We start from the raw sequence: 16,224 nt of genomic DNA, 5'->3' as shown, positions 1-16,224 counted from the left end.
CCCGTGCCCTTGATTTCGATATCTATATCTTTGAGATTAAAGATTAAAACTATTATAAATTCGGATCTAGCTTTGACTTGCCTCGCGCGCTATTAGCTTTAATAAGACTACGTATTCTCGAGACTCGAAAGAACTAAACTATATAATTTACGAAAGTTGGGTGTTGCCATACGATACGTCGTCTCCTAATTTTGCATATATATATAAATATACCGAGTAGCTCAGTTTCCTAATTATGTAGTATTATCGAGACGACTCGTTTCAAAAATGTGGGTGCTTATCGTCAGACTTAAAACTCAGGGCTTGCTACTGTATCAGTATTGATGTCGTTCAGCTAATAATTCTCTTTAATAAAGATAAAACTAGTCATATTTGTTTAACTTATTGCCAAAATAATATTTTCCTCCCAAAATCTCAAATAAGAAAATCAAAATCTGATATTTGTTTGTTAACTAATTCTGCTTAACGAACGAAAGTGTTTTTATATTTATAAATGAACAAAAATTAGTCGAATGGAATTTGCGTATTAACGTAGCAGGCATTTTTGATATCAATATATGCAAATTTGCTTACGAAGATTAAAATCGTTCGTAACCTCCCAGGCAATTTCGTAAAGTCGGCATTACAAACTTCAACTTAAGAGATCGAACTGGCATCTGTTGTGTAAACTATTCCTACATCTTTATATAGATAATTTTTCACGAAATACTATAAAGCATTAGTTTGTATAAATTATTTATTGGTTGTAAACATGTTGTGATATACAATGGAATCTTGATTTAATGTTCTACAAGGGACCATTCCTTTTGCTCTTTACACAACAAGATTAACAAACTTTTGTTAGTTTGCTTCGTGCCGAACGTAAAACGGTACCGCACGACAATCGTGCCGAGAATCGCGTTCTACGTCGACGATGCACCTTTTCGACTTGCCACACGCCGAAAATTTATTTTGAAAAAGACAAGTAATTTAAATTAGGATTCCAATGTGTACCAAAGCTCAATTGTTAAATATGCACAAACTGCTAAGTATGTAAACACATGCAATTTTTTGGCATTGGTCATATCGCTTAGATTAGCAGAATAGGAATTCGCCCTAAGTTTGAATTTTTATCACTTTGGCACAAGGGAACACTCCCGTATAAAACATTCCATTTACGTTAAATGCTTTTTATCAAACTTTATATTATTAGTTGTAAAAAAGAAGCTTTCTTTGCTTTTTTTTGATGGAATTGACTACATTTTTGTCTATCTTAAAACGTTAGTGTCGGAAATAGAGCCAATTATTTTGAAAAGACCCGAAAAAGCGGAATTGTCTCGTTAAATAAAATTGTCTTATCAAAATCTCGAGTTTATTAGATTAACCGATTCTTTAATTACATATTAAATGTCTGACGAAGGTTTTTATTAAATTATGCACTTTATACAATCATCTTTTATCTGGTTATGTAATTTGGAAATAATTTTATGTATAGTAAAATTAGGTTATAATAAATTTGTTTCATTTATTATGGATTGTATGTTTGTTTTTATTTGTAGTTTAGATATTTGCACAAACAATATCATTTTTTAAAATAATATAAAATTGATGCTACACATTATGTAGAATCTTGGCAAGATAGTCTGATGTGGGCATTAGATCATAGGAACACAGCAGTTCTTAAGAACCAATACAATGCAAATCATTCTACTGTGCAACAATCATTTGAAATCATGCAGTATATTTTTGTCACAAATAAATTTTCCTAAGAAAACTTCACCAAAGTTGATGGTTTTTCACCTCCTTCCAAAGTGAAATAAATCGAAACCGGCCATTTTGGATACGTCCGATTTTTGGGAAATTTTATAATAACTGGCGTGTTGTGAAAGCTGACTTGAAAATTACTGATCCAAGATGTAGCCACACGTAGGCAAGGGGAGCATTTTCCATATTAATGCTCTTCTGCTCTCAACTTTAAAAGTAGACAGCAGTAAATCATAAGTAGGTGACCACTAGCCGATGCTAGATGAAAATCAAATTTATAACGAATCGTGGAAATACGATTACCTTTTCACTCATTATAAAAAAAATCGCATTTAATTTGTTCGGAAAGTATTGGAAATTTTAAGGAATATAACGTTAAAAGGCATTACGCCACTAAACATTCCAATAAATACCAGTTTACTGGACACTTAAGAAACAAAGTGGAAAAACTGATAAAAGCCGTAACCTCCCAGCAAGCATTAAAACCGAGTGGAATTACGACCGATGGTGCCCGGTCTTTTGGAGGAGAGCCGGTTTAATTGGTAACCAAGCTATATTTTGGCGGTTTAATCGGTATTCTCTTGAATAAATTAGCACGAAAGGAAAATTCAAACAATTTATTTATTTGCCATCGTGTTTTGTACCCGGAGAATTTATGCGCTAAGAAAATTAATACGGTTATAGTAGTATTGGCGGTGAACTTTCCCGGAGGTGGCGCATCGAACCACAGTCGGTTTAAAGAATTTTTGTCCGATATTTTAAATATGCAGAACCAGAATTTAAAAACAGATTCGACAAATTTCTTAGCCGAGAAAACGAAATACGGATAATTACGGCACCTTTTTCGGTAAACGTAGAAGACGTGCCGAATGAACTCGGATCGGAGGTAATAGACTGGCGAAGTAATTTAGATTCGAAAGATCTTTTATAAAACTTTTATCCGAGAAAATCAATCCCCTAACTTAAGAAAGCACGCAGCAAAAATATTACATTCGCATCAAGTACGGTATACCTATGTTAATTTACGAATATATGAATAAATATTTGTGATTTACCCATATTTCTTTTTCTTATGTGCAGCCCACGTTAGCTCGAAAGTTCTAAATGTGGCCCACCCCGCCGTAAGGGACACGAGGGTCGGGTTAAGTCGTGGAATTTAAAACAAAAATTTGAGCAGGAACCCTGTATATTAGCATTTGCAGACTTATTTTGTCGAAATAATCTCGGGTTAATATGGATAAATAGTAAAAACGGCGTTAATTGTATTACCGTACGTCGGAACACATTGGCCAACTGCCTTGCACCGTTTGACGTGTACTGGCACATTATAACTGGGTTGTTGTTATAATTCGGTTCTTTTACTAAAGTGACCGAGAAACTCCGAAAGATGTAAAAAATTGCATTAAAACTATTTTTAATGCAACTTTTAAGAATTTTTTGCATTGCATTTCTCGATAGTTGCAACACGCAGCCGTTTCGCGTAGTCAAAATATAGCTCGGTAACGATTACCGGTCCACCCTACCCCAACTCCATACTACACGCATTACATATAAACTGACATTCGGGCCGGTAATTAATAATACAAAAACAATTGTTTGCCACAACGTAATCATTTTTAAAATCTGTATTTTTCTTATCTAAAAACAAAATAATCGTAAATGAGAAATTTCTCAGACAGATTCTAGTATTTGACCTTAAATACAAGTTTTTTAACGTTTTATTTCAGACAGCCCAATTCCTCCTACATTCGCTTAGAATCGTTTTACCGTCCAGTTTTTTCTTTTCTTTTTCGGGATCCACCAGTAGGAGCCTGGGATCTACTTTCAATTTTGGCGAAATGATGAATTCTCCGTTCCTCTTCAGATAAGTGCCGGTGTAGTCGCCTTCCTTGGGAAGGCCGTTTGGAAAAGTGATGGGAACGATGCGAACCGCGTGTTTTATTTCCCACAACAACCTGTTGATGGACGGAGTGTTCTTCAATATAACAGTGTCCTAAAAGAAATACTTTATTTTATTCTTTTATGTATATCGTAAGCCGGGTGTTGTTCGAAGCTGGAACTTAACAATAACCACACACCTCTACGTCTTCTGGCAATATATTAGGCCGAAATCATTTGCTTCTTAATAAAGTATTGCCGAAAGACGTAAGGAAGGTGTGAAATTAAGTACGTCCCGAGTCTTTAAAGGAGCCGATAACTTAGAGAAATGCAAATTAGAAATGGCTCGCTTGCCAGTGTTTGTATATTATATCCTATTTTCAAAAATCGAGTGATTGTTAACTTCTCTAATTATTGTAATTCAAATCCAAACAAAAACGTCTGAGATGTAAAATATTTTGCCAAGTGAAAATTTACGACAATTTAGACGGCCATCAAATTCTTTGATAAAGGTGAAACGTAAGGTCAATACGGGTAAAAATCTAGTGGGAACTTCCAAGCACCGAGCTTATCTTTACCGAAGAAAAACTGCTAAGAAAAATTTCACCACTAAATTGCCATAAATTTTTACATCTCGGATGTTTTTGTTTAATAATTGTTCAATATGAAAGTGTCTGTCTGCAGAAAAAGTTTAGAAAAACTGTCATTAAAAGTATTAATTTGCATAAATTTGAGCAACATTTTAAATAAAATTTATCCGTTTTCGTGCAATTTTATCTTTACAAGCACAAAATTAAGCCATAAAACTGAATTAGTCTACGAGAAACCTCTACGAACTTTGACCTATCGACCCGGAAGTTTCGTAAGCACCTCACTGATAACGAGGAAGGCTTAAGTTTAAAATTTTTGAGCTTTCTAGACCCAGTAGTTTTTTCTCTAGGAGCTTCTGCAGTGTCGGATGGACGAGAAGAAAATACAGCTTTTTTGGCAATTTTTGCACTTTCAATTTCTTATATTTTGGCAACTGTTTTATAGAAAATCTTCAAATTTTGCACACTATCTAATAAAACAATTTTCTTTCGAATGAGATATTCAGAATTACTTCGGGTGTTTGGGATGGAGAAATCGACCCCAAAAATTGGCAACTCTGATTCCTGTATATGTAGTGGGTTGGAGAGACTTTACTTGGTTGCTGCTGTAACATTTCGAGGCAATAGCCACACACAAAACATCCAATTTTCAAACTTACGAATGAAAAAACTAGACAATTGTTTCTTGCAGTCAAAATTCTGTATTAAACTGAATATCGGCGATAACTTGCTGGAAATTACCGTTCGTTATTTAGGAGAGATTGACAATCTAATATCGAGAATACAGAATCTTCTAAAAAAATTAATTCTTGTCCTTAGAATTTATAGTTTTCCCCGACGGACGTGAGAGCATAAAAACACTAGGGAGATGTGTTTTTTGTTGTAATAACTTATTGATTTCAAACGTAGCAGTAAGTTTTTAATTTCTGTTGCTTATCGATAAATAATAACGAAGATACTTGTCTTTATTGAAGATTAAATTTAGTTTCAAAGGTTTCGGGTCATTGCTTATCTTGCTTTTAAGATAAACAGAAAAAAATACTTTATCGATACCATTACAATGCAAACATCTCGGATATAAAACATAATTCTTATTGTGTACTTTATTTTGCTATCGAGTAACATCTGGAGATCTATTTTTGAAGTCTAGAATCAAATAACAGCATAAAAGTGTTCTTCCTTAACCCATGATCAGAAGGAAGTGGTAATTTTCTGTATCTATTAGTTTCTTCACAGGCATTTTTCACCACATAAACTTACTTAGCTGTGTTTTCACAATATCCTTATGTTACATGATATCTGTTAAAAATTTCAGTTGAAAAATTTTTTCTGCTTATTGCAGGCCCTCAAAAACTCACTGCAGAAAATCACCATGTTCTGTATGCAATTGCATATAAGACGGTGATTTCCTGCTCCGATGTCGTCAAAAATGACATTGCGGAGGCCTCGTGCGAAGTCGCCGAATTGCACGTAAAGTCGGAATGGGAGATAGGTGCCAATTACATGTGGGTGTGATAGACACCCGGTCGGACTCGACGGTTACTAAAATTGTCCCAATTTATTTAAACTCGAAAATAAAGCTTACGGCAATAATATTCTCGGATCCGTGGATAAAGACCGTAAATCTTTGGGTTGGTTTTTTTCTAAAGAGAGAGAGAGAGTGTCCCGAGAGAGGAATCCTTCAGAGTCGACTGCCTGGGGCATTGTTGCAAGAAAGTCTGTCGAGAAGGAGATGATCGGTCCACGTCGAGTCGAGGACGAAGTGGAGAATTCGACCGAGGAAGATGCTGCACGCCGAGGAGTCGAGAGAGAGAAGCTCTCCGTGTCCTCGAAATCGGAGTTTTTATCAGTTTTGGTCTTAGATCAACCACTTTGATTGGTTGTTTTTCCTCGTCCCCACTTTCTAACCGGTCGTCACTCGTTACTATGTGTAATGAGATCTGAACTCGGATTGCAGAATGAGTCAAAATCGACATTTAATTTGATTCCAACCAGAGATAATTGATCTTTGGACTTACATTGTCTAGTTTTCCTTTGTCTATTTCAGGGGTCGCCAATCTTTTTTGATTGTCGACCCCCTACAACTTTTCAAAATCTCACACTGACCCCCACCAAGATTGTGTTACAAGCAAAAAAATGCCTCTTACTATTTTAATACATTTCTTTTACTTTTTACATTTTTTACATTTATTGTATATGTTAATAATAATTTTTGTAACTGACAATCAGTAAGATGGGTGAGCTTGATGATCCTTAGCAAGATTAGCAATATTTGGTTCAAAATTTGTAAGACTTAAATTGCCTCGAAGTAGTTCTACATTCGACTTGTTTCTCTGTTTGGTTAGCCGAAACCGGCTTCGATCATCTACGAACTTGGAAATGCCAGCAAAAAAGGAATTACCATATCACGGTTTTGTGTATTTTTGTTACATTTATATTCATCTAGAAATTGCTCAAAGTTAAATTTTTAAAAAGCATTTTTACTTTGAGCTCAGCTAATAATTCAATAAATTTGTGTTGCAAGTTGATGTAGACATTTTCAATTTGAGTGGAAAATGGTGCCATAATCCATTCTGGGATATTGATATTTTCTAAATCTGCAAAACACACTTTAAAATTATCACTCAATTTTTGATGATGATTTGTATTTATTTCCAAGTCTTCATTTTTCTTATTTGCAATTGTCCTAGACTTGGAAAGTACTGAAAATCTTTACGTAACGATGAAGACTTAACGAGTTTAATTTAACTTGGAAGCTTAAAAGAATTGTCCGAGCTTGAATAATTGTGACATCTTTACCGGGAGCCTTGTTTGAATGTCACTGAATTTTACAATAAAGTCTGCTAAGTAAAAAATGCAGTTCTTATGTTTTGGCAGTTCGTGAACCGGAGCACGGATTCGGCAATTTCTGTCTGTCCCGTGCGACTCGATCCGCAGCCATTCTATACATTGACGAGTAGCTGTACTATCAAATTCGTCAAAACAATATTCCAAAAATATAATAATATGGATAGTTATATTTGTGATTTTTAGTTTCAATTTTTCCGTCGACTCCCAATTGACCCCCCCAATAATGTTATATCGACCCCTGGGGGTCGATGTCGATCATTTTGGCAACATCTAGTCTAATTTCTGAGAAAAGGTTTTTTTTCCTATTAAATTTAATATTTCCTTTAATGGACATAAAAATTTTTATTTTATGATATTAACAAATTTAGTGATTTTTAAATCTTAGTGTGGTTCTGGGACATTTCTGGATCCTCACACTTACACAATTGTTGCAAGAGGTAGTCATGATGTTACAGATGTTTCTCAGCTATGCATGATGTAATGAAATGAGAGTCTTCAAGTTCCTACAACCTTCAATGCTTGTCTCTGTATTATAGCCTGGAACACTATGATCTTCAACAATTTAATGTTTTTGCAGCTTTATTTTCTGCCTGAAAATACAAACCATTTTCTGATCTTTCCAAGAAACTTCTCGACCCTCCCGTCATTTATTTCCGGCCGACTCGTTTCGCATTAACCCACACTATCCCAAAGTTTCGAGGGCACCCTACGAGAGCCAAATCGAGGACATTGTTTACAAGGTATTGTTTTGTTTACAGAACATTGTATATTAAAATTTGGCACGTGCAGAGAAGACACATTAAAAGAACATCAAATTTGAGGAATGGCAATTATACGCGGCGTAATTACTTGTGAAAAATTGGTAAAAAATTGCCCGTCTTATGCATGCAATCACGTAAAAACTGTACGAGTTAAGAACAATACATTTTTGATAAATGCACATTTGCATATTATCTAAGCAAATATTTTGTATGGAAGTTTGTGTAAAGAATTTATTTGTCTATTTTAGATTTATTTGTCATCATATTATAATTTTACGGCGATACCTCGGTTTTCGTCGATAATCCCGAAAACAATCGACAAATCCGAAACCGACGAAAACCGAGGTAATTATTTCCATACGAATCAACATAAATCAATTAATTTGTTATAGACACTCCAAAATACATACCAAAAATACATTTTATAGAGAATAAATATAGTGTTTAATACTAAATACAATAAGAAATTAATATAAAATAAATATAAAGACTAATGTAAAGAATAAATGAACATTTAACATGGCATTCGAAGAGCTGATGGTTCTGGAAACTTTCTTTGGTCCCATGATGGAGCTAAAGGGAAAGGAAAGCAATGGAATTGTTTGGCTAGATGCACGGGGTAATGCTCACACAACGAGAAACACTACCACACCAAGCAGGAAAATGCATAAGTTGCTCTTTTTGCAAAATTAGCAGCGAGGTCACGTGGGCACACCGACAAAATCCGAGGCAATCGACAAAAACCGAGACAAATCGCAGAAAAAATAGAAGCAAACGAAACAGACGAAAATCGTGGTATTACTGTATCTCATTAAAAATTTAACTTACACAAAAAATTTGTTTTGAAATATACATGATTTGGGTCCTATCTGTCACACAATGGATGAGTTTGATAATAACTATAGATCGTCATTAACACAAAGTAGAATTTTATCATCAACTTGTTTTGATGACATGTTGAAAAAACTTTTGTAAAGCAAAAAAAATCTAGAACAATTTTTTCAAATGTTATTTGGAATATCAGTGATTAGACTGATGGAAAAAGAAAATAAAAGTGGTTAATAGTTGTAATAGGGAAAAGAGACAATAGGAGGGAAACTGTATTCCTTGGAAGCAGGGTCAGTTCCTATACAACAATTTGATAGTCAATCAAAATAAATTAATTGCCCCAAATATTTTATTCTATCCGTAAGTGGAAGAAAGTCTTGAATAAGGACTGAAAAACTTCGAAGAGCTTCTGGGACGAAGGAAGGCAACATTCACTAAGCTATCAAACAGAACAATTGTCTTTTTAAATCACGAAACAGGAGAAGGCACCACAGAATAGACAACTGAAACTAGAGCGAGATATTTTATATCAATCACTTCCCACGTTGCATATTACTCAGATTGAGGCCAGCAGTAAGTGTGCAAGCACCACAGCACCTCTCAGTTGAAAAAATAAACACAGTATCTTCATACAAATATGTATGATGATGTAATATTTTTCAGTCAAAAAATATTATTTCTATTAAATGATAAATGATATTGTCATTAAAAAATAAACAAACAGAAATATGACTTTGATAGATTTATAACAAACTATAGGTAAGCCCAGTACTATATTCTTGTTGTGCTCTTCTGCTTTGATGTTTGAAGCCCAGTACGAAATCGTGCAGAGACACACCGAAAAACATCAATCTTAGTCCTCTTTCAACATAAACAAAACAGAGGAGAATGAGGGATACAAAGACCATTTGACACATATTAAGAAAGAAAACCAAAAGCAAATGAAGTTCTTCAGGTAATTATCTTGAAACCAATCAGATCTTATAAATTTAAATATGAAAGAGGAATGGGTACTGAAAAAACTCTTCTTCAGTACAAACCTACATTCTGTTAAAACAAATATGAAAATGAGAATGAAATACTACTCACGAAATAGGAAATATCCAAAAATTATATGCATCATACCAGCAATAAAACTGGAGTATCACAAACAAATTTCTGAATTTCCTTTCATTAGTTATGATTAACTAAAACTGCACTCACAAGAAGCAACTGTAACTGGTATCGTGCATAAAATTCAGAGATCTATGTGTAAATTTGGCAATAATATTTCTAAATTATTTTTACTGGAATGCAAACGTCTAAAGGGATGCCAATTTTCAAGGATCAAAAATAGTACCGCCTACTTATTTGACTGGCAAATTTTTCAACAAAAAAGTCGTTAATTTAGTTAGCTAAGAAACTGGCAGTAGTTTAATCTCTACGTCGGAATCACGTTTGCTATCAGAATATAAAATTAAATAGTTGTTGGACAGTTTATATTGTTAAATATGCATAAATGATTCGTAAATATCAGACTGTTGGCTAGAATTCTGAATTTGAAACAGATGCTTAATCCCACTTCCCAATTTGCATTTCTCTAAAAGTTATTGGATTCTAAAGACACTTTTGTGTATACACAAGGGTATAAACAAAAACATTGCACCATCCTACTTCCACTACACATTAGCTAAATATAAATGCGCAAGAGAATAGGTAATTGATAGTGGACTATTTGTTGGCATAGTCACCACGTGTTCTTGACTTCCCTTCTCGATTCCTACAAAAGACCGTAGCACAGTTTGAATTACAAAGTCACAGAGTGTCTCAAAATTAATACGAAACATTTTTGTCTCGTTAAAATACTCAAAGTCGCTGTCAAAAATAGATGGGGAAAACTTTGTAAGGCTTCTCTGCTTGACTGTAAGCATAAGCAAGATATAGCGTGATGCAATGCTTTTGTCTATATTTTGTACATATATAGTATAGAAATATGAAAATTACAATATTAACTACAAGATTTTCTTACTGGATAATAATTTTCCAACCCTATCCTTCTTAACAACAATTTCTCCCAATATGGAAGGCCTTTAACATCTTTGAGCCTCTTTACCATGAATAGTTTCGAGGGTTCGAAAGACTTATCCTCGGCTTTTCTCCTCGCTTCTCTCACTTTGTCAAAGACTTCTTCGTGAAATTTTTTCGGCCTTGTGCAATATGACACGCCGACATGTTTTGAACTGCAATTTTTAATGAAAGCAGCTACTAGTCCAACCTACAAGTAAATTTTCTATTATATTATGTATAAATTATTAATATATTTGAAAAACTTTAAATTTATTATTCAATAATTAAATTTAAAATTATTTTCATATAGTACTGGACCAAATATCCAGCTTCCAGAAAAACAGAATTATCAGGAAACTGGCTAATTTGATGCATGGCTGTTGCTTTTTGGTTTTGTGGCATGTGCCACACCACACCAGTTTTGGGCATACAATGTGTTAAAACAGTTTTGTTTTTTACTTTCCATTGTTTATTTTATATTTTAAGTATATATTTAGCCTGTGCCTAGAAAACCAAACCATTTCTGGTTCCAAGCCATTTGGTCATGAACCGTATTTGAATAATTTGTATAATCAAGATGGGTTGATGACGACGACGATAAGTGCAGAGCCCAAACGGCCAGGAGCCGAAAGTTGAAATTTGGTACACAGTTAGGGTATGTCACGAGAATGTTTACTAAGAAGGGATTTTTGGAAATTCCCCCCACGGAGAAGGGAGAGGGTTAAGGATTACCCCGAAGAACTTGGCTTCTACTGTACTATTTTAGATGCGGTTTTTTGTGTTTTTGCAGGAAATTGAACATATTTTTAGACCATCTAAAAATTCTCTAATTAGTCTCAGAAGAGGGAAACCTAATTCTTGCACCCAGTGAAAACGAGTAAGGTCGGCTATAATCTAATAATCTTAATCTTAGCTATCGTTACTTTTTGCCCGAGCAACGCAGGGCTCGTCTGCTAGTATATCAATACGACAACTTAATATTCCGACTCAATCTACGATAAAACAACGAACATTTCTTGTTTAAACATATGTTTTCCTACTTATCCTGTAAATCTAAAGTTTTCATGCATTACTCAATTCTTTACCAACATTTTTGGAATCTTCCCATTACAGTTCAACCTTCTTGTCAAAAACAACTGTTAGTTTCATTACAATTTTGATGGATATGATATCTCATTTACATCCTTTCATCTTATACATTTGCCTCCTTGTTACATCAACGAAAATGTTGATTGGCTTAATTTATTTTTAGGATTCTCTAAATATAGTAATGTGTTAGCTAGCCATCTATAGCCATCTGTTCTACTCGGAAAATTTATCATTCTTCTCGTAAACAAAGACCCACATGTATGTAGTAACTAGAGGATAATTTAATTTAGATTGTATCTTTCTAATAAGTGGTTAGACCGAGATAGTGATTCTTAATCCTCTTACAACTGTCCGTTCCTCTCGAATTTTTAAAATACACTCGCATCCAGCAGAAAAACTCATTAAAACTTTTCTATTCAAAGAAATAGTCATCCTGTGTTTGAGTCTCAAACTCACTTTAATCTAACTTCGGGTAGAACTTAAGCAATTAAGAAAATTCGGCTGCATTTATTCATCAATAAAAAAAATACCTTTGGTCTTAGTTATGGATTTAAAACAGAAAAAAAATGCATTTTATTATAATTTCATTTTAAAAAAAAGGTTCTGTTCTCAACAAAAAAATGTGGGGAAAAATTATTATTTTATCAATTGTAATCCAATACACTAAGGACCACATCATCAAGTCTAATTTTTGCTCATTCTCAGCTCTATTTTTAGATCCACACCAAGTTAGCAAGCACAACTGCAGAATAACAAATAATATTCTGACTCAAACTATCTTAAGTTGAAAGGATTCAGCTAAGATTCAATCCAATAGAATATAAAAAAGAACAATGCTGTTTAGCACACTATCTGTAAAATTATTGTTACCGGTACCAACAGCCTTTAATTGATAATCAAAGTACAGAAAGGCAAATATATGCTCACTAGTGATTTACATCTTTTTTTTTCTAATATGTTAGTGTTGAAAGTGCAAAATATTTGCAATTTTGCACGTTTTTTATTGAACTTCATACACTCAAATAGAAAATGTTTTGTTTATACATTTTCTTAACCCAATCGTGGTGGCTTAAATCCACCGAGAAGGTTTGTTTGTTTGTGTTTTCCCATTAAGTTATTACAAATTTTGCCGTAAATTTGGTTTTATTGGCATTTTTATGTTTATCCAGTTTTTGTATTGGAGTAAAATGTGTATTTACTGTTTTGAGGTTGTACGCTGAATGTATTCATATATGGAAGCTGCAACAAAACTGGCTGCTTTGAGTCAACCCGGTTAATGTAACTCTTGGTGCCAAGATGGCGGCTCGTCTCTGATTCCAGCGAGGAAACAGTGGGACGCATTTTCTAACCAAACCTAACCTAACCTATTCTAATAATTTGGTTGCTAATAATTATGGTAATTTATTAGAATAGGTTAGGTTAGGTTAGAACGTGCGTCCCACTGTTTCCTCGCTGGAATCAGAGACGAGCCGCCATCTTGGCACCAAGGGTTACATTAACCAATCCCTTTGAAAGGAGACGATTAATAAACGTTCTCAGCATCTATTTATTACGAAAGAAACGTCGTCAGAACTAAAATTCTATCAAGATTCAATTTACAAACATGTAAATTGCGAACTTGTTCGAAGTGTCATTGCAAATATAATACAATTTATGTAACAAGTGATATAATAAACTCAATACGACAATAGCTGAAGACATTCTCAGTTATATAATCAATTATTAACGAAATTAAATAATACTTACCCTCCGCAGCGAAAGTACGTTCATGTCTGATGTGTTTCGATGTCTGTTTCAGTGTTGCCATCAAATCAAAAGATGACATTTTTCAATTAGAAGATTTATCAAATAGAATAAAGTGATAAATTATATTAAATATTTATCAGATAGAAAACATATTAGTAAGCATTTGATAAAATTATAGATTAAATATTATACACGAGACAACATTCCCATTCCTTTACGTCGCGCAGCCATGGATTCGGCCAAAAATCCAATATGGCGGTGTAATGAGGACGTTCCGAAACTCGGAAAATGTATATTATCTGGATTAATTTCTATGGGAGTTATTTCGATTAGCGAAATAGTCCAGATAATTGTACGAGTACGGGAACACTTTACCGCAAAGAAACGTTTAATAATAATTCTTTTCAGCAAAATTTTTAATCATTTTGAATTTTAGCCGGAATGTCAGAGCCCCGTGTAACGATTACGGTGATTAATGTTCGAGCAAAGTGTCAATGTCAACGACATTGACGCTTCGCTCGAACCACACGTACTGTAATTTCCGAGAATTCGAAGTTATACGAACAAAATTTATTGCCGAAAGACTGGTAAAATGAACGGTTTTATAAAATATAAGACAACGAAAGACAAGGTCTACTAGTACAGCCACTGTCAATGGGAACTGGCCCGATGTATACGGACACACCATTCTCGAAAAATTTCCGAGATTTATTGACCATGTGTCCCGCAGAGTAGTAGGAGATTGAATGTGGATTATTGGTAATTACATACCATAATGTTTTTCAAAAAAGTTGAGAATCGAACCCGAATCCTTCTTATAGAAGCAAAACTTATCCAGCGATACATAAAATTGAGTATAGTAAAAATATAGGCAATAAAGTTTAATATTAAAATTAAAACATAAATTCTCATAATTTAATATGCTTTATTCGTAATTTCACATTTACATATTTTGATTCCTTAAATTAAGCAAAATCCCTTATGTTTGAAGTAACAATATTGAAGTTTTTTCAAATAGATTAATTATTATTATTAATTATTACGAAATTATTAATTAATTATTAATTATTACGAAAGCAATCTACTGTATGTAATCCTTGTCCATTTTTTACTTATGATGATAAAAAATTATCAACCGATTAAATTACAAAATTGAAGTTTTATATCGCTGTTTAGAATGAATCTTTAGTTTCAGTTCCATATCATTTAAAACTCAGGTATTTGTGAAAACAGCCGAATGCCTGTGGACGAAAAGGTTTAAAATAATTTAAATCATTGTTATACAATTTAAATCTTATTTTAAAACTTAAATACAATAAGAAATATTCAAAATCTGAATATTTAGATGCGAATACTTACAACGACCAGAGCGACGCTAAACATCATATCGACCTAAAGGAACAATTTTAAATGCATAATTAAATGTATTAATATTCTATAAATCTGCCATTAAACTACTTAATACTTATTTTAATTATAAGAAATAATATTTTCAGCCGGATGGCCGAGCGGTTAAGTGTCAGGCTACCCTCCGAGAGATCCTGAATCGAATCCGGACGAATCTAAAAATCCTCAAGATTTTTCTGGTGATGGTCCGGATACGTCGGGCCCCTATTTCTCGCCAGCTGGCCGAACGAATAAATAGACTCGTTAAAAAGGGCCCTCTCGATGCTTCGGGGCAAAGAGAGTAAAAAGAACAGATATTCGTTCTTTCATATATGTGTCTGATCACTAGGAGCCAACCTACCTTACTTTTTATGAGGCCCCTAATATAGTAGAAAACAAAAATCTTACAAATACTGTATTTAAAGAGAATTTCCGAAGAAATTAGTTAGATTAAAAATAATCGAAACTGGATTTCACTCCACTCCAGCCACTGGAATGAAACCCAGTTCATCGGAAGAGGCATTAAGAATAGGTTGGCCTGAAATTTTTTTTAGCTAAATCTAATACGCTCCTGCTTCTTTCCGAATAGGCTGATGACTCTAAATAATTTTAATATTTTAGACAATACGATATACGTGTACTTACCCCCGAGAGACCAGATGCGGATGAACTGCATTCTAAAATAAGAAAAGTAATTCGTTAACAATACCCGCATTTCAGTTGGGTAGTATGAAGGTTGTAAAATACGTACTTCTCGCTTCGGCAAAAGCTGCATATAAGGAAATGAAGAGAAGCAAGAGCAGCAATTTGGCCATCGTGGTTGGACGGTAGAACAGATATTTCGAAGCCCCGTCAAACTTCTACTTCATATATATGTGCGTATTTAGTAACTTAAAACATCCGTGAAACTAAACACAATAGTTGAAACCGGATCAAAACATATGGGTTTTACATTTAGTTTTTAAATATACACTTGGATAATTTGAATCTATTCAGATTCTATTTTTTTCAAATTTATAAATGTAAATATTGATGTTATTTAGTATTACGAAATTTTACGGTTAATTCCTAATTAGTATATAAGATCGAAATTCGAGTAAATAGTTGCGGATATTTGTTAAATTTTATATAATACATTATATAAGGAAGGATAGTGTTTTCAATACGTAACTTAATAATTTGTTAGTGTATTATTTTTTCGAACGTGATGTGATACAGTACAGCAGTATGCCATTTTTGAAAGAAGAAAACGGAGCGCGTTTACCCGATTTAGTACTAAAATAGAGTAATATCTCGCTGCCTATAAT

The 16,224-nt window shown here is 33.7% G+C and overlaps 1 protein-coding gene and 1 long non-coding RNA gene across 2 annotated transcripts; both read right to left on the bottom strand.

Annotated features, from left to right (window-relative positions):
- Positions 1-3,431: 3,431 nt before the first annotated feature.
- Positions 3,432-13,571, bottom strand: mRpL30 (mitochondrial ribosomal protein L30). Its single transcript, XM_067269075.1, has 3 exons — positions 13,532-13,571; positions 10,659-10,904; positions 3,432-3,736 (listed from the first exon to the last, which is right to left on the bottom strand). The coding sequence occupies exons 1-3, from the start codon at positions 13,553-13,555 to the stop codon at positions 3,467-3,469; spliced, it is 540 nt and encodes a 179-aa protein (XP_067125176.1). The 5' UTR covers positions 13,556-13,571; the 3' UTR covers positions 3,432-3,466.
- Positions 13,572-14,643: 1,072 nt separating this feature from the next.
- Positions 14,644-15,007, bottom strand: LOC136974269 (uncharacterized). The gene is made up of 2 exons (XR_010880618.1): positions 14,891-15,007; positions 14,644-14,772 (listed from the first exon to the last, which is right to left on the bottom strand). It is a non-coding gene; the product is annotated as an uncharacterized lncRNA (long non-coding RNA).
- Between the last annotated feature and the right edge of the window lie 1,217 nt (positions 15,008-16,224).

The sequence above is a fragment of the Centruroides vittatus genome, unplaced genomic scaffold (genome assembly GCF_030686945.1).
Source record: "Centruroides vittatus isolate TY-2023 unplaced genomic scaffold, ASM3068694v2 contig_345, whole genome shotgun sequence".
NCBI lineage: Eukaryota > Metazoa > Arthropoda > Arachnida > Scorpiones > Buthidae > Centruroides > Centruroides vittatus.
This window is presented reverse-complemented; position numbering and strand designations above follow the sequence as displayed.